Source organism: Thamnophis sirtalis, unplaced genomic scaffold, assembly GCF_051295495.1.
Source record: "Thamnophis sirtalis isolate CommonGarterSnake01/CBP01778 unplaced genomic scaffold, rThaSir2_p1.2 scaffold_2, whole genome shotgun sequence".
NCBI lineage: Eukaryota > Metazoa > Chordata > Lepidosauria > Squamata > Natricidae > Thamnophis > Thamnophis sirtalis.
Window position 1 is genome coordinate 152,683,510 of NW_028261382.1, and position 18,571 is coordinate 152,702,080.

The following is an 18,571-nucleotide window of genomic DNA, read 5'->3' on the forward strand; positions in this document are numbered from 1 at the left end:
TACTAACATTTTGTGAAGAATATGTCTGGTGTGTATTATATTTTTAAGTGTGCAGCACTGATCAGAGATCAAGAAGAATGTTATATCAGTATAAATTGACATATAAATTTATTCTTATTACACTGTGACAAACTTTGAAGTAATCCATTAAAAAGGACTATGTACCTGAAAAATGTATGATGTTCAACACATACTTTCCATAGACGTTTTGCAGCACGATGATTTGGTAATTTAAATCCGATTGTACTTTCAAATTGCTCAAACTAGGAAAGAAAAAAAAAGAAGGTTCACAGACATCAACATATTTTGTTTTAACCTTAATTAAATAAAGTAACTTTACTGTATGGTTCTTCCTTTTACTTTTAACAATCTTAATCTTTACATCAATCAAATACTGTAGGTTTTGATTTCTCTTCATTTCTTTTTAGTCCTATTACACAAAATTCTCCCAGGCTTTAACATGCCTCTTTTGTAAATCCTGTAAGAAAAAAGTGTTTAGGTCATTTTCTTGATTTACCATGTGGTTCCTTTTCAAATTTTAAAACAGCAGCTAATTTCTTTTGTAAATTCAATGAAACGTCATTTCCCAAGTCATTGACCTGGCCTATCAGTTGTAAATCTATTTTTGATATCATCTCTATCTTATAAAATAAAATTTGCTCTATATCTTTCATTTGTTCAATAACAATTTAACCTGGCTTCTGTTTAGAAATTGCTTCCAGATTTATTTATTAAATAAATAAATGCCAACATAAGCTGTCTCTTTAAAGGAAGTTAGAGGTTTAGCTTTCTACTATACAATAGATTCATACGGGTGTTCTCCCTATCCTCCATTATAACAACCCAAAGAGTGATGGAGAAGTAATTTCCATTGGGAGAAACAAGGATTTATTGCTAGTATCTGTAGTTAGGGTAGCAATATGGGCTGTAAGCACTGCACTGCCATAGTAAACTAAAATAATAACAACATTTAAATTAACAGCAGACAAACTGACAACAGATAAGTAAATATAGTGTGTTGGATACTATATTATAAATCTTTGTTTTTGCAGAAAACAGAAAGGAATTACAGCAATAGTACACAGGAAAAGAAAGAAGCTGAAAAGTTATGTTTCAAAATATTTCAAGGCTGAAACTATTTGCCTAATATATAATAAATTACACTGCATTAATTTCTAAAGTAAAATTCATTACCTAGACATATGTAAAGTAAAATTCAATACATAGATATATGAAACAGGACAAAGCTCTAATATAGTGTTTTGTTTAAAATGAATGGTTCCCGTCCCCGCCCCCTTTTATATGTAATATTTGAGTATTTTTTATAGTGAGTAAAATATCAAAACTAGAAAAAGTGTTTTTTCTCTCCAGGCTGAAAAAAAAATCAAATTGAATTGGGGATTCCCTTAATATAAATTATGATAAAGATTAATGAGTAAACAGAAGCAAATATTATTCCCCACAGCAAGGAAAAAATAGAGATGGTCAAATTGATTCTTTTATCTAAAGAAGAGAATATATCTAACCTTGTTTCTGTGTAGAAATTTCTTCCAGATTTTGTGTTTGCAATGAAAAAAAATGAAACCTTGATTTTGTTTTTGCTAATTAGATAATTGTAATTAACAACAATTCTGTAATTGTTGTTACAGAAATGGCTAATATATACTGTTGTGTACAACTAAATAGTTGAGGTTGTAATGTTATCTTGTACAGTGCTAAAGACAGTTGGAAGCCGGTGCCTTTTTCTTTCCTTTTCCCTCTTCCTTTATATATTTTTTTCCTTTTTCCTCCCCCACCTAGTTTTCTATTACTTTTTTCAAATTATTATTTAGTATTTTGATAAACTAATAAAATGTGAAACAAGGGAAACATGAAACATGACAAGCAATTTCATTCAATTTTACTTACTTCTCCTGGTCGTATTTTGATGTAGAAGTTATTCCTCTTATATGAAATTTTGAGAACCTTAGGCCAAGCAAATCTGTTTATTCTGAGTCTGTCTCGATAAATCAAGAGACCACTTGCACAAACACCTAACATGATTTCAACTCCTTCAGAATCCTGAAAAAAGATTGGACATTTTTTAAAAATTTAACATCAATTCCAAGGGTCATTTATCAACTATGATATTTCATTTTCATATTTTTTTCATAATTTTAAGAAAGCATATAAAATTATCTCTACAAGCATACAGTGTTAGAAAAACACAATTTACTAAAATGTTATACAATTCTTGGTATTTATGTTCATCAGCTAGGTAGAATAAAGTGACTGTGTGTAAATTAAATATCACATTCTTAATTTAGCGTGTAGTCAAAACATATAGAAAATTCCCAGAGGAAACAAAGTTTTTCTATGTTTAATGAAGAAATCACAATTTGTTTATATAGTGAATAATATGTATTCTTCTTAGGAGACAAAAGCTAATTATTAAATGTAGTAACAAATATTTAAATTATATAAAAGTAATTGTTGAAGTTATTTGTTTTCCTGCTTCCTCTCAACTGCTACTTCCTTTTGGTTATTGGCTAATAAACTACTGTATACTTGGAAGTGAGGGGACAAAAATTGTTATTTTAATATCCCTGCAAAAGAAAACCAAATTTCAATATAGTTCTTACGTTTAATTATGTCTTTAGGCTTATCATGCAGGCCTCAATGATCCCACTTTTGATGTTCATACATTGTTTAGAAAGAAGTAATTATATTATTTTCAAAATTCTTTTGACAACTGAAGTGGTCAAATTTTTTGTTGGAAAGTTATTTGCCCAAAAATGCTTCTGTAACTTATTTGTTAAAGATAAATTAACAGGAGGTGAAAGTTAAGATTGTTTTTCACTCTAAATTTATGCATTTGCCTGCAAATTGTCTAATACCTTTGGAAATCTATTATGCACCTGGATCATTTAAAAAAATATTTTATTCAGAATGATACTGGAACAGTAATACGATCCAAAACTTTTTAACTTCTTATTCAATTATAAATTGACAAAAAATAGCCAGTTTGGTCTAGTAGTTAAGGCAGCAGGCTAGAACCCAAAGACGTTCTAATCCTGATTTAGGCAGGAAGGTTGGCTGTGATGATCTAGATTGTTGGGGGCAATATGCTGACTCTGTAAACCACTTAAAGAGTGTTGTAAAGCACCAAGAAGGAGTATAAGAAGGTACAAAAGACAAAGCTCAATAACAGTACTTTAAAGTGCAAACTACAATATAGATGTTTAGGTAGAGATTAATATTTGTGGAAAAATAAAAGGGGAAGAAGTGTTACTAAAACTTGTTTTTATGATTTTTAACTTATTATTTATTAATAATTATTGTTTTTCTTTGTTTATGGTATCATTATTCTTGTTTGAGTTCTGTTTAAATAATCTGTCAAACCGCATGTAAGACTCACTATGCAAAGAGCCAGCTCCCTGAAGAAATTAGTAATGCTGAAAAGGTAGAAGGAAAGAGAAGATGATAACTAAAAGCAAGGTAAATGGACACAATTACAGTGGTAATAAGTAGACCAGTAGCAAACACTAAGGGCCAAACAGGAACAGAACACCTTAGAGAAAGTCTATCTATGATTGCTAAGAACTAACTGAATTATTAGACTGCTGAATACAATATGTACCTTGGCATGATGTAGATCTACTCCATACATAGAGAGTTTTTTGGCATTTTCCAGAAAGTGCATCTCTGCTTCTGCAGGTGTCATTCCCCTAATGTTAATCAATATGGGGGGAAAAAACCACATAAGAACAAGTGAAAGTGAAGTTGTTTCATGTGAAAAAAATATTTTCTTCAAAATGTAGGTTCTCCATGCATGCCTGTGCATATGCCAAATTCCATGAGTTGGCACTTTTGCTAAAGCTATGTAATTTGTTGTATCAAAGACGATTGATTTAAGTGGAGGTATTAAGACAGACTATTTTAGCTTTTAAAGCTAAGGCACCTGAATGACTAGAGTCAAGACAACTTGCATAGCAAAGCAGACCAGGACATTCCATAGGGCCATTATTTATAAACATAGTTTCTCTCTGCATGTCTCACCTATGGCTTTTATGAAGCTCTATTACTTTATCTTCCAGTTCTTTAGTATGATTTGGTGCAAAGCGGAATTCACTGACATAGTCACTCCCATATTCATCAGGATCATAGTCTCCAAGCTCTGACTGAACTGTATAGGAGCCTAATAGTGCAAGTGTGACAAAAGAACATGGCAATCGTCCAGACACAATGTCATCTCGCAGCTGCAAGCAGAGATAATACCTGCAACAAATTTATATTTTAAAAAGCATATTAACATTTCTCTATTTAAACAGAAGCATTAAAATTTTATACTGTTCATAAGCAAATACACAATTTATATAAAACACATTGCTACTTTCAACAGTAGACATAAAAAGGAGCAAGAAGAAATACTGGGGACGGACGGACGGACGGAAGCACTTCATACTCCATGAATACATAGACACAATCTGGAAACTAAAATAATTGCTCTATATCCAAAAATATGCAGATTTGCTGAAATGCTGTTTGCAGAAACAATTTTATTTGTTATACAAGGCACAGCAATATCTAGTAAGCGACAATTTCTATTTTTTTAGTTATTATTAACTAAATTAATAATTGTTTGCAAACGATTTCATCTATTAATGTCAACATTAGTCTATTCTGAAGTTGTTCAATTGAATCTTTTTGAGAATTTTTGCAGTAAAGGGTTCTCCATTAGAAAAGCACAGATAATGAAAGAGAGATGGAGTTAAGGCACCAGGCTAGAAGCTAGGAGAATGTGAGTTCTAGTCCAGCCTTATGCATGAAACTCAGTTTGGTGACCTTGGGCTAATCTCTCTAAATCCAACTCAGGCTGGACTATTAGATATGTTTGTTGCCTTGAGTTATGTGTAAAAGTAATAAAAGTGGGATATAAATAAATAAAATAATGAAACTTACCACAAGCTCTTTACCATACCTTCCAATAATTCCCCATGTAAAGGGTTAAAAACAAGCAAGATTTCCACGTACATACACTTGGAAACACTCATTGCCAAGAAATCTGGGAATTGTGTTTTTTAAAATATATATGGGAAGAGAAATCTATACTTCAAAATTTTTATTGGGGTAATCAAGCCTCAAAAACTGAGATGTGCGATTCCTGAATTCTGCAATAAGGATAAATTTGAGTGACTCTGATAAGCCCCAAGAAGTGAGAGTAAATTTCAACCTCATCCAAGAGTGAATGTTAAAGGAAGTAACAACATCCTAATAAGTATGACAGCTTTTCCATTACTTACCAGCTCAATAACAGAATGACAGAGTTGTCGAAGTTATATATTCTAACCACCTGCTCAGGCAGGTAACGTTATACCTCAATGATTTAAATCAGCTGACCTTATGGCAACAATTTGTTATTAAGCAAATTGTGGTCATAATGATTTTTTAGAAATAATTTCTGCTCAGTTATAATGCATAAACTACCTTGTAATATCTTCAGAAAGTTGGGCAGGATCTGGAGGGTAGAATTTAACATTGAACGAGAAATGCCAAGCACCACCTAAAATAAAACAAAATATTAATGGGATTCTGTGTCTTTGCACTCTCTATAAATATTTACTGAGGTTGATAGTGTTGTTACTTTCAACACTGATGCTTGTTTCTCCTGTTCCTTCTTTAAAATTATCAGAGCCATTTCCATGATATTTCTGAGTTTTATTCAGCAGCCATTAACATTTTAAGTTTCCATAAAACGATGCAGGCAATAGTTAAATAATGAAATAAATATGGAAATAACCACATGGATAATTAGGCATTCAATAGAGCTTCAAAATATGCTTCCATAACCCAGTGAAATACACAACTATATATATAAAACTCATCCATCAGCACTTTTATGAGTGCTACTTTAACATAAATGAAATTGTAAAGAAAAAGAGGGGACATTATTGGACATGCTTATTGATAGGTTAAGAATAATTTGTATAGCATAAGTGGTTTGAATGTTTACATTTCATGTAATGCTTTTTAAGTTTCAATTTCTAAACCATTTCCTACTTTTTTCTTATTATTTGTGATCTAATGACTTCCAAGGTTAACATAGTAAAGTATGTGAAATGTCCCTTGAAGGCAGTCCAAAAGCTTCAAATGATATGGCTGGAATCTTTTCTACCTTGAAAGCCCTCAATAGTATAAAATCAGAACTTCATAAATAATGTTAGCCTATATGAAGTAAATTATGAGCTTTTAAAGATTTCTCCTCTGACTCATTAATTTGTTCACATGCATACACAAGGTACTGCAAGGTACAAAGATTGAGCCAAATGGTCACAATGTCTATAATATTGAATAGTCACTAAGTGATTATTTAGTTCCTTCACTGCATTTTAAAAAACAATAGCTATTTTATTCCAGCAAGATTGCAAAAGTAAAATTTTGAACAAAAGTTAGATTGCTATTTGTAAGCATTACTGAAATGCCCGAAACTGGATTCTTAAAACCAAGTATCTTGTACTTTAAAAGCACTGGTTGTTTTTGGACGTTGACCTAGATGGTTTATGTATTCTTGGGCATGGTCTTGAAAGGGTAGTTTGAATGGCAACACACATTGTTTTACCAATTACAAAATACAGCATGTCAGCTTTGTTTTGTTTAAGGCTGCTGTATGAGCTCTGAATTGTATTTGGAAAGCACTGCTCTGACAGCATCAATCAGGAGGTCTTTTAATCACATTTTAATACTTTCCTTGTTTGCTGCACTTTAGTTTAACTGCACATGCAGTGATGGATATAGATGTTGAAAGTAAGTCAGGTTCTATTATTAAAGCCTTGTGTCACAGGTTCCTTTAGCTATATACAAATGCAGTGGGCTCCCAAACCCCCAGAAGGCCCACACTAGCCTCCTTGGCCTCTAGGCAACCCACACACAAGCAGACCCAATGGGTAGTAGTCCCAGTTCCTTTCCACACTCTTACCAGGTCTACCACTGCTCCTAGTATTAGTAGTAGACTATTCCTACTCTCAGGTTCAGGCTGCTTCGAATTATCTATTTTCAGAGTCACAGAAATTATCTCCTTCCCATAATATGACAGAAGCCATTCCACAGCAACACCCACCATAGCCAGCTGATTTCTCTTTTGCTTTTATAGCTGCTGGGCAACCAGGCTGACTAGGGACAGGTCCTAAAGGGGAAGAGCACCATCAGCCGAGGTGCTAGCCAATTTTCAGACAGCCTGCTCTCTTATACCTTGTTATGTTTCAAGGAACAGGCCTTATGGAAATTCTGAAAGTGTAACATATATTACTTTTGTTCTACAAAGTTTCCATCCTTTAAATCAGGCCTATACCCTATGCTGCCCACCAAGCAATCTTATGTAGCTTGTCAGCGTTTTTTTTTTAAATCAATAAAGTCATAAAGTTTTAATACATCTGCAAAAGGTGTTAAGGGTTGCATAGAAGGAGCCTCTGTAGCCTCTGTCATGCCAAAAAAATAATTACTTTGTTTCTCACAGAAGACTTTTCTTTATAGAAATCTTAACATTTTAAAAGCATCTCTAGTTTCATCATGCAATAAATAAGCCTGTATGAAAACAGAAACTTTATTTTAATTTCCGATAGATAATGCTTACTGCAAAATGCACTTGTTTATGCATATTGCACCAATGAAGACAGATCAAGATGGCTAATATTTTTCCATGGAAGCCTCAAAAGTTGAATTCTACCTGAAGATAACTAACTTACTGAGATAAACACTGATGCTTGTATCTGTACAGTATTCAAACATAGAAAACGCTATTACCTATTTCATTTGATCACCTAGATATTATTCTGTTTAAAATTCTTTTACATTCATAAATACAATCTTAAACCACAAGTATTAATGGCACGGTAGCTCTATATTTAAAGTCCCCTGTTTAATCTTGATAGATTATCTTCACAAATAACAATGTTTAGATGTTAAGTACAAGAAATAGCTGAAGAAATATAGAAGTTTCTTTAGTGGTACCTTTCTGGTGATAATTTTTTAATTGGATTCTAGATGATAACTTTAAATGACCAATGGACTTCAAAGAAAATTGGTTTTAAAATTGAGAAGCAAGTTAAATATCTGGGCATTCCTCAGACTAGATGAATTGTATATTGCTTCAGAATAACTATGTTAAGTTATGGAATGGTAATAGAAAGGATGCTGGGATGACCAGAACTCCAAGGACTAGTCATAAACGCTATTTGTTCATCCCCATTTTAACTTCACTGAACAAATGGCTGTAGATCAAAAACTACCTATATAACTGCTAATTTGTTAAAATTTCCTTTGCATGATACTGAAAGAATAATCACATCTTTGGCATTTTTTTAAAAAAAGTTTCCAAATAAACAAGCACAAAGGTAGGGTTAAATCACATATTAAGTGCATATACTGTAAAGATATATCATCAACATTGTGTTTCTATACCACTACATATAACTTTGTGTCTACACACGTTCCTACATATAGCACCATAAGTGTTATGCTATTTTTTTTGCAACAAAAGTAAATTTTACAGCACCTTCAAAATTGTGTTATTTATATTGCACAGGTGGTCTTCAATTAATGAGGACAACTGGGTCTGACAGCTTGTCAAAACATGTTTATTAAATGAAACAGCACACGATTGTGCTGAACTTACATTATTTCTGCTGCTGTCATTAAGCAAATCATCCATAGTCATTAAGTGCAACAGACTGCGATCTGTGATTTACTGCAAGCTTCTTCACAGCCTTTCCTTGTCAGAAGCTGTCTATGAAGCTCACATGACCATAAAGACACTGTGACAGTCACAAATTTGAGGACCAGTAAAACTATTTTTTCAATGCTATGGTAAGTTTGAATGGTTGCTAAACAGGGAAACTGTATAATTTTACAGAAATGGGACGTGATTCATAAAACCTAGCATAATAATCTCTCTAGAACTTAATATAGTATAGAGGTTTTGGTACAGTAGTTCTTTTCTTAACTACCACCGTCATATATGCACAATACTGTACTAATCTTGAATAGTGGGTATTTAGGCTAATAATAATAATATCTCATCTTAAATATATTCAAATATTTTATGCAAAGTTTTAAAAATATTCTTAGTTATCTAAATAGCACATGGCTTGGTTATTTGCGATACCTATTGTTTTCCATAGTATCTGCTCAGCCAGTTTGATTCTGTGTAGTTTGTGCAGTTCAGGCTCCTTCAATTAAATACTGTCATCTACTGGAACCCTGGAAATACTTCTCTGTAACAGTGTCTGCCTTCTGAAATGAGGTTCCCCTCACCGATCCAAAATAGTTTCCCCTCTGCTGTTGTTTCAAAGAGTTGTAGCAACCAGACTTTTCTCCCAGGACTTTGGAAATGAGACCGGTCATTGCTCTTGTGATCTTTTATCTTCAGCATTTTATTGATTGAGTTGTTGAGAGTTGGGTAGCATACATCATCACCATCACCGTTATTACTGAATTATTATTAAATGGTATTTTTAAAACTGTAGAATCTACCTCTGATAAATGACTGACCAAAACTTACTTCGGATCTGCTTTTTAATTTCCTTAGCTGGATCCAACCAATTCTGAAAAGAAAGATTTTAAATATTTAAATTAGGTGTGCACACCCTTTGATAAATCATGTTAAGTAACAAGTACAGTATTAAAATTGAATTAATATGAAACACTTTACAAACTGAGTGAGTGTGGAGCAGGTAAGCCTAGTTAAATGTTTCAACTGAATGGTAAAATCCTGAAGTGCTTAATTACTTTGGTCAAACCACTTTATGGTTTTAACAAAGAACAAGTATAAGAGCTGATATGTCTCCAATTCATATCATAAGACTAAGCAAGTTCCAATTTTCTTAATTCCAGCTTCTTAGCTATAATCTAGATATAGTGATTAATCTTGCAATAATGTTTCATTTTATACTTTAGTATTCAAATTATTTTTATAACTACTACAAACCAAGTCGATGGATATACTTATATGCCAGTAATAAAAATGCACTGTAACATCTGAAAATAGCAGAATAGAGGAGAAAGAACTGGAGAAAATAACAAAATATAAAATAAAAGTAGAATGACTGTGGCAAAAGAAGAGAAAGGTAGTACTAATAGTAATAGGTGCCTTGAGTGCAATTCCAAAACATCTGGAACACCACTTGAAAACCACTGGCATTGGCAAAATCACCATCAGTCAATTGCAAAAGGCAGCTTTATTTGGAACAGTTTACATCCTATGACAATCAGAAAACAATATCTGCATATCCCAGGTCCTGAAAGATTTGATAGATGGATAAACATATCAAATCCATTCTAAACATGTGGCTGACGGCACAGCCAATCCAGTTCGGACTTTCTGAGCTTAACTACTATAATAAAAGCAGTTGTATGTTCAATCAAATATAGCTTGCAAGTAATTTGGGCATCTGTAAATGTATTTCAGATATTTTTTTCTTTCTTATGCTCCCTCATAAATATTTCAATAATGAATGTTAGGACCAATTTAAAAGAATTATCAAAGTAATGGAAATTTTGAGGGGGGGAATAAAAAAAAGATGAATGAGATGTTACATTAATATTGTATTAATCAGTAACTGTCTGGAAGGCTATACCTTTTTTAAAATTTTCACCTATCTTCAAGAACATACAATAGGACACTAAACGTGTGTTTTCCTTAAGTCTCAAAAATATCAAAACCAGATGTAATAATTGCTTTGAATATTTTAGAGAGTATTACTTAAATTGTTATAGGAGTTTTAATTATTCTTAAGCAAAGCACTGGTCTCATTCTATAGCTGCTTATTCTTGAATTAAATATATTTGACCCCATGCCATCTCATGATTTCCTGCAATAAATGATTAATTTTACCTTCTGGTTTTCCATATCTCTGTAAGTGAGTCCAAAATAATCTTTTTCCAAGAGGTTCAGGTGCTCACATACTTTGTCAAAAAGAATCTGGCCCTTTGAGCGCTTCTAGAATCAGGGGAAAAATTCAGAATAAGTTTCAAGCTATCATATCCTTGAACACCCTACACTTTAAAAAATGTTCTATAAAATGTAGAACTCATTAAGCAATATTAGGCTTAATATATTTTTATTTATTCCAGGGACCAGATTTATTTTTCCTTTGGTGTGGCGTATATTTATAATATAAATAGCTTATTCTAGTTATCCCAATTCAAGATGCTGATACACTGCAACAATATTATGAAAATATCTTTATCTTTTCATTTCATTTCTGAAAATGCAATTTAAGTAATATTATGTGTTTACGTCTTAAAACTAAAGTTAGTTTTTAAGTTAAATGTTACATGAAATCATGCTGCTTTACACTTTAATAGCAATATATATTCTTCACAGAGAAATACAATTATGTCCTATATTGCTTGTACACAATATTAACCTTCCCAATTGTCTGCATCCTCCAATATTTACTCTGATCTTTTTAAGAATCTAATTCAGTAGGCAGAAATTAAAATTATTTTCAAGAACTTACAGTAAGTATGCGAATACAATATAATGTAATAATTAAACAAGAATATGTTTATATAGTTTCCATAGCAAATTTTCCACTCTTAATTTACTTGACTTTGAATAAGATCTATTAAGTAAATATCCGGTTACTGACAACAAATAGGTATCATCACTCCTTTTTACAATGTATTGTAAAAAAAGAGGCAGCAGCTACTCTAAAGCCTCTTTTAATTTTTAACTAGCTCTTCTGTTTTTACTTCATCTCATTTTGTTTTCATCTTTTAGTTTTCTTCTGCTGGAAATCTCCCTTTTTATTATTTTTAATGCAGACTGATATTTTTATCATCTCTGCAATTTGTCCAGATGCTGCAAAGCTTACCCAACAAAGGAATGAGGATTTAAAAAACAAAAATAGCAGTACCATAGCAATAGCATTTTAGGCTTATATATACCCGCATGTAGTGGTTTACAGCGCTCTCTGAGCAGTTTACAATGTAGAAGGATTATTTGTGCTTTGCTCCCAACATCCTGAGTCCTCATTTTACACACCTTATCAGAGGTGTGCAACCTTGAGTCAACCTTGAGCCCCATCGGGATCAAACTTCATGCTGTGGCCAGAGTCAGCCTGTAATACTGTACTTTAATTACAGTGCCACCAGTATTACTGACTTCACAACAAGAAAATGCCTACTGATGGCAAAACCACATTATCAAGCTTCTGACTGCAGTTAACAACAAATTGGACACTCTAAAAGAGATTTTTATTAAGCTTAACCACAGGCATCCACTGTGGTCCGTTTTCGGCCTCCCTGGCCTCCTGCAGCACTCTGCCAGCCAAAAAAAGACTGTGTGGGGCTGATAAAGTGCTGCAGGAGGCCATCCAGGCAGAAAATGGGGCAGCACACTGGGGCCCTGCACCCTGTTTTGTCAGCAGGGTGCTGCAGGAGGCATCCATTCCATCTCTCACCACCGACCAGTGAATGAGAACCACAATACTGATTCGGTCCAGTTTGACACCCCTGATCTAGAGAATAATATGGCCAATCATCTAGATCATAATAAATAAGGCATTTCTTTGTTACAGGGTTTCCTGCACTCCAGGTATTGAAAATGATTCCACCCCATCCCTAAAGATATTGCCTTAATCCTTTTACTATGTCTAGAAGCCTCAGAATACTTCAGATCTTTACTTCTGTCTTTTAAGGTTTATTTCTGGAACCTCTGTCCATTTTATTGTGGATTTAATTGGGCAAAGGAAAGTCTCTATTTGGCAGTATCAGTTTTGTTCCAAGATTCCTGGAAATTATGATAATGGTCTCTGGACACCAAGGAAAAGCTGCGCCAATCAAAATGTGCTTGAGGCACACAGCATCAGATCCACCCAGTACCCCGCTGTTTTGGGTACAAAAAGGGCATTCTCTCCTGGTTGGGCTCAAAAATACTGTCAGCTGGAAAGTTAACAATTTGCCAGGGCCCGATGCTGCAAGCCCAGATTTATGAACAGGGTTTCACAGCAGAAACCTATGGAGCATGGCCTCTGAAGGCCAAAAGAGATACCAAGATATCAATCACTACGACCTGTACCCTACCATAAGGCCTTCGCTGGTGCCAGACCCTAAATCCAGCTGCACACATTTCCAGAGAGGAATTCCTCCTCTGGTGTCAGTCATTTTCTCCCTCAGTCATTTCTATACTGTGAAAAGGCAGTGGCTGATTTGCAAAAGGTTGAATGGCTCTCATCCAGAGAGATTCTAAATGAATCCTTCTCTCATTGAAACATCCCCATATTGCCAGCATGTCCAAAATGAAGCCTGTTAAGTTTGTCAGTAGATCATGTTCAAAAAGAGAATACCTCAGTCATGTTTGAGTTTCATCACCCAATCCTGCATGCCAGTAGTGTTAGCAAGAAAAACCAGCAATTTGTTGGGCCCGTGTGTCCACCCAAATACATTCTGAGCCGGAAAGGTGAAGTAGGAAAAGTACTGTTTATGTGCATAAATACTTGACCACTCAGCCTCCTCTTTCAGGCAATAACTTTTTAATGTTTTACTTGAAACAATAAGCAGAATTCATTCATTGGTTACAGCAATTTGATGCATTGCTAATATTTTGGTACCTGCCCAATGACTTCCATGTAACTACTTCTGTACCATCCCTTAATAAGCTTAGCATGATCCTGTTAATGCATATCTAAATATTCATCATTTTAATGAACTTTTGGCTTGAAAAGGTCAAGCAAGATCCTCTTGACTTATTGTTATCTGTTTAACTGCTTACTTTTTGCTCCCTATCTAAAAAATGTGGGAACTGGAGACAGAAAGTCTCTGATCTGCTGATATCAGTAGTCTAGAAGAGGAAAGAATATGAAGGGATAGCATCAAAATAGGGAAGGGAAGTGATAATACTGCTTTATACTGCACTAAATACTGTGGTCCAGTTCTAGTCACAATCTAAATAAATGCTGATGCAACTCTGTTTTAGTTTAACGAAAATAAGAATGAGGGAAGACATAATAACAGTGTTCTAAGACATGAAGGACTGCCACAGAGAAGAGGGTGTTAATTTATTTTCCCCAGCACCTGAGGGTAGGACAAGAAGCAATGGGAGGAAGTTTGTCATGGCGAGATCCAGCCTAGAAATTAAGGAGGAGTTTCTTGACATTGAAAAATGTTAAGAAGTGGAACAGCTTGGCTCTCTGAGTTGTTGAGGCTCCATTCTGGAGCTTTCCATTTGTCCAAGATGTTATGAGGGCAAAGGGTTGGGCTAGAAGACCTCGAAGGTCCCTATGATTCAATGATTTAGATTGTCTCCTAGAATTACTTACAACTCTTATGAAAATGCTGATAAATGAACTGTTAAAGGCCAAAGCCATAATAGTCATGAAACATAAGGTAGCAGACTCAGGTGTAAGAGCTGGAGGCATCAAACTAGCTCAAGGCAAAAGTTCCCAGGTTGGGAGAAAAGAACCCAATTTAGGCAAGCTTCCTATTCTAATACCCCAAAGATATTTTAGTTGTCTCTTGAGTAAATTTCCTTAAGTACCTATATCTCATAAGTTCCTTAAGTACCTATATCCCATAAGTTCACCCATGAAAAATGCAATCACTAAATAAAGAAGAAACAACCACAGACAGAATGTAATATTTTCCACAATATCTGTCCCTTATGTGCTCTAAAGTGAGCAAGACTATACATTTATTGGTGTGGGATTTTTCTGAAATTTAAGACTTGGAATTTATTTGTTGTCACATAATGATTGTTGATTGCTGTACTGTGGGTTATTTTTTAATTGTAGTTTTATGGTATACTTATAATCCTTTTTGTTAAGTTCTCACTAAAAAAAGCAACTTTCTCGCTGATCCTGTCTCAAACAACTTTGTCTCATGGCTTTTTCTCTGTTTGGATGGGCATTGATTATCCCATACCCTGAAACAAGGGACGTGGTAGCTCAATGGCTAAGATGCTGAGCTTGTCGATCAGAAAGATCAGCAGTTTGGCGGTTCGAATCCCTAGTGTCACGTAACAGAGTGATCTCCCGTTACTTGTCCCAGCTTCTGCCAACCTAGCAGTTTAAAAGCATGTAAAAATGCAAGTAGAAAAATAGGGACGACCTTTGGTGATAAGGTAAAAGTTCTGTGCGCCTTCAGCATTTAGTCATGCTGGCCACATGACAGAGCTGGCTCTTCTGCTTTAAAATGGAGATGAGCACCACCCCCTAGAGTGGGAACGACTAGCACATATGTGCGAGGGGAACCTTTATCTTACCCTGAAACAAGGTAATATTGAAGCCCACTAGGTCCCACAGGAAGCTTGTTTGCTGTCGGACTTATTCACAGAAAACCCTGGTTTTCAGTAATCACTTCAAGTGACAACAGAGAAGAGACATATTGTTAGACCTTAATGTGACAATTGAGACATCACATCACTGAATGATCCTCCATTTTCCTAGCAGTCTATATTACACTATTCCTGCAGCCTCTTTCTAACACTAGAATATTTTTCTCTCTTCAACCATTTGAGTTTCCTTTCAGTACATAAGCTTTATGTAAGTGGGTACAAATAACAGCATATTTTATTACCTCACTCTCTGTCATTATACAACAATTGTTACCTTTTAAAAGTTCATGGCTTGTTGCTTAGTGAATATATTTCTTCTTATCACCGCAACTAGCATTTTTAATAAATGCTCTTTACCATACTTTAAAAAAATAAAACTGATATGAATTTTAATTTTTATTATAACTAACAATTTAGTTTAGATATTTTTTCATGCTCATATCTCTCTCAACATTCTGAAAAATATGCTGACTCATTCCTGAATCATTAAGTTCCCTTGGAAAACCACACAAATTTTCAATAAATCTAAAGGAACAGTATTACAGAAATGTTTGAGAGACTGCAGAAACTTGCAGTAGTTTTGCAATTCATAATTTCATTTAAAGCCTATGATTTAAATTCAATTCAAAAGTCTATATTAATAATTCTTAATTGGGAGAGACAGGTCTTTAAGCTCTTGTGGAAGGTCAGGAGGATTGAAGCCAACCTCACTTTGGGGTGGGCGGAAAGATGTTCCAAAGGCCAGGCACCACAGCAGAAATGGCTCTTTTCCAGTAGAGATGGCGGGAGGGGCTACAGCTGGGTTTGTCAAAGCCTGATTGGTCCAAAGACTGAGGGAAAATTCTTTTACGTATCCTCCTTTCCCCGTTGGCTCCTAGTTTCCTCTCAGTCTTTGGTCCAAGCACTGGCTTTGGCTCCAATTGAGGAAATTGTGCTGTTATTCTAAATTGGTCAAAATTGATTATTTTGATTGATTGGCTTTTCCAAATTGTTGTGCTACTGGCCACAGAGACCATATTTACTGTCTCATGAGTAGGTAGGAGACCACTGCATAGGGATAGTGCCCTGGGCCCGTCTTCACTCCCGGCCACTGCAGTGGATGCTCATTCCCTATCAGCGACAACGCATGAGCAACTCCTTAAGGACCATCTCCCTGTCACTGGGACAACTATCTCTGTGGTGGTGGCTGTCTCCGGCCCTATGGTGCTGGTTGGAATTCTGGGAGCTGGATCGAGTTATGATCACAATGGACGCAAGTTTATATGGTTGGCCGGCCCTGATGAACTCCAAGCTGGCGGAGGGTCGTTGGACAATCTCAGACCTGCGCCACAACATCAACTGGCTGGAGCTGAGGACAGCTCGCCTGGCGCTCCTTCACTTTAAGGACTCGATTGTCGATCGACACGTGCTCCTCCTGACAGACAATGTAGCCACAAAGGCCCACATAAACCGTCAGGGGGGTACACATTCCAAGTGCCCCTGACTGGAGGCCCTGAAATGTGGCTCCTGGACAGAGAAGCACTTCATATCAATAACATCAGAGCATATCTCGGGCACAGCCAACCATCAGGCCGACAGGCTGAGCCGTGCAACAGTCAACCATGGCGAGTGGCAGCCGCTACCTGAGCTGTTCTGAAGAATCTGCCATCGCTTCAGCACAATGCTGGGGGGCTTTTTCACGACCCCAGCAAACACACAACTGCTGCAGTTCTTCTCCCGCTTTTCGGCCTGGAACGCAGAAGGGACAGACGCCCTCAGGAGCAGATGGCCATGAGGCCTACTCTATGCTTTTCCCCCTCTCCCACTAATCCCCGGGACCCTGAGGAAGATTAAGGTTTAAGGTTTTATTGGGATTTATATGCCGCCCTTTTCCCTGAGGGGACTCAGGGCGGCTTACAACCACAGGGGAGGGGGGTGCAAGGTCAAAAACAAAACAATATGTGCACAAAGAAAAAAATAATAAAACACAACTTTCATTCAGCGATCAAACACTCGGGCGGGTAATTGGAAACCTATCCCCAGGCCTGCTGGGAGAGCCAGATCTTGAGGGCTGCGCGGAAGGTCTGGATAGTGGTGAGGGTACGGATCTCCATGGGGAGCTCGTTCCACAGGGTCGGGGCGGCAACAGAAAAGGCTCTCCTCCGTGTGGTCGCCAGTCGACATTGACTGGCAGATGGAATTCGGAGGAGGCCCAGTCTGTGCGATCTAATTGGTCGATTTAGGGAGGTAATCGGCAGAAGGCGGTCTCTCAAGTACCCAGACCCGCTACCATGGAGTGCTTTAAAGATGGTCATCAGTATCCTGAAGCGCACCCGGAGACCAACAGGCAGCCAATGCAGCTCGCGGAGGACAGGTGTAACGTGGGCGAACCGCGGTGCGCCCACTATCACTCGCGCGGCTGCATTTTGGACTAGCTGCAGTCGCCGGATGCACTTCAGGGGCAACCCCATGTAGAGCCCATTGCAGTGGTAGAAAGGGCACACATCATCCTGCTAGTGTCATATTGGCCCAGATGGCCTTGGTTTGTGGACCTTGTTCAACTGACCATATCTCCCCCATGGAGGATTCCGCAGGAGGACATCGCCCTGTGCTAGGGGGTCCTAATCCATCTGGAGCCCCAGTGGCTCCACATGACCGCCTGGCACTTGAGGGATGCAAACCTGTCAGCCAAGGTCATAACGACTATTGAAGCTTCCAGATGCCCATCGACCACACAAATTTACAATTCCACACGGTCGTCGGTCGTCAAATGGTGCAAGAGGTTCGATATTTCTCCAGCCAAGGCTTCGGTTGCCCAAGTTCTCGAATTTTTACAGAAGGTTTTGGATGAGGGCCTGTCCCATAGTACCTTTGCCGCCAAGTAGCGGTCCTGTCCTCGGTCCTTGCTGGAGATGACTATGCAAGAGCCGAGTTGGCGCAGTGGTTAGGGTGCAGTACTACAGGCCACTTCAGCTGACTGTTATCTGCAGTTCAGTGGTTCTAATCTCACCGGCTCAAGGTTGACTCAGCCTTCCATCCTTCCGAGGTGGGTGAAATGAGGACCCAGACTGTGGGGCGATATGCTGACTCTGTAAACCGCTTAGAGAGGGCTGAAAGCCCTATGAAGCGGTATATAAGTCTAACTGCTATTGCTATTGCTATTTCCCTCTATCTCAGCTTCCCCTAGTCAAGAGATTCCTAAAGGGAGCAGCTAACCTCCAACCGCCCCCGGTTCATCGGTTCCCCACATGGGATCTACCCTTAATCCTCAGGGCCCTGACA

General features: G+C 36.7%; 1 protein-coding gene across 25 annotated transcripts in view; it reads right to left on the reverse strand.

Moving 5' to 3' along the window:
* The window catches only part of EPB41L3 (erythrocyte membrane protein band 4.1 like 3), a 157,511-nt gene that overhangs the window by 37,084 nt on the left and 101,856 nt on the right, over window positions 1–18,571 (reverse strand). For all 25 annotated transcript variants that reach the window (XR_015695665.1, XM_087707234.1, XM_087707228.1 and 22 more), the window contains exons 4-10: window positions 10,868–10,972; window positions 9,536–9,578; window positions 5,467–5,542; window positions 4,039–4,257; window positions 3,620–3,707; window positions 1,909–2,061; window positions 166–263 (exon numbers count right to left, since the gene is read on the reverse strand). Coding sequence is in view for 24 of the 25 variants with exons in the window: in XM_087707234.1 (XP_087563360.1) it covers window positions 166–263; window positions 1,909–2,061; window positions 3,620–3,707; window positions 4,039–4,257; window positions 5,467–5,542; window positions 9,536–9,578; window positions 10,868–10,972 (782 nt within the window). In the remaining variant the exon portion in view is untranslated. The remainder of the gene's footprint in view (window positions 1–165; window positions 264–1,908; window positions 2,062–3,619; window positions 3,708–4,038; window positions 4,258–5,466; window positions 5,543–9,535; window positions 9,579–10,867; window positions 10,973–18,571) is intronic.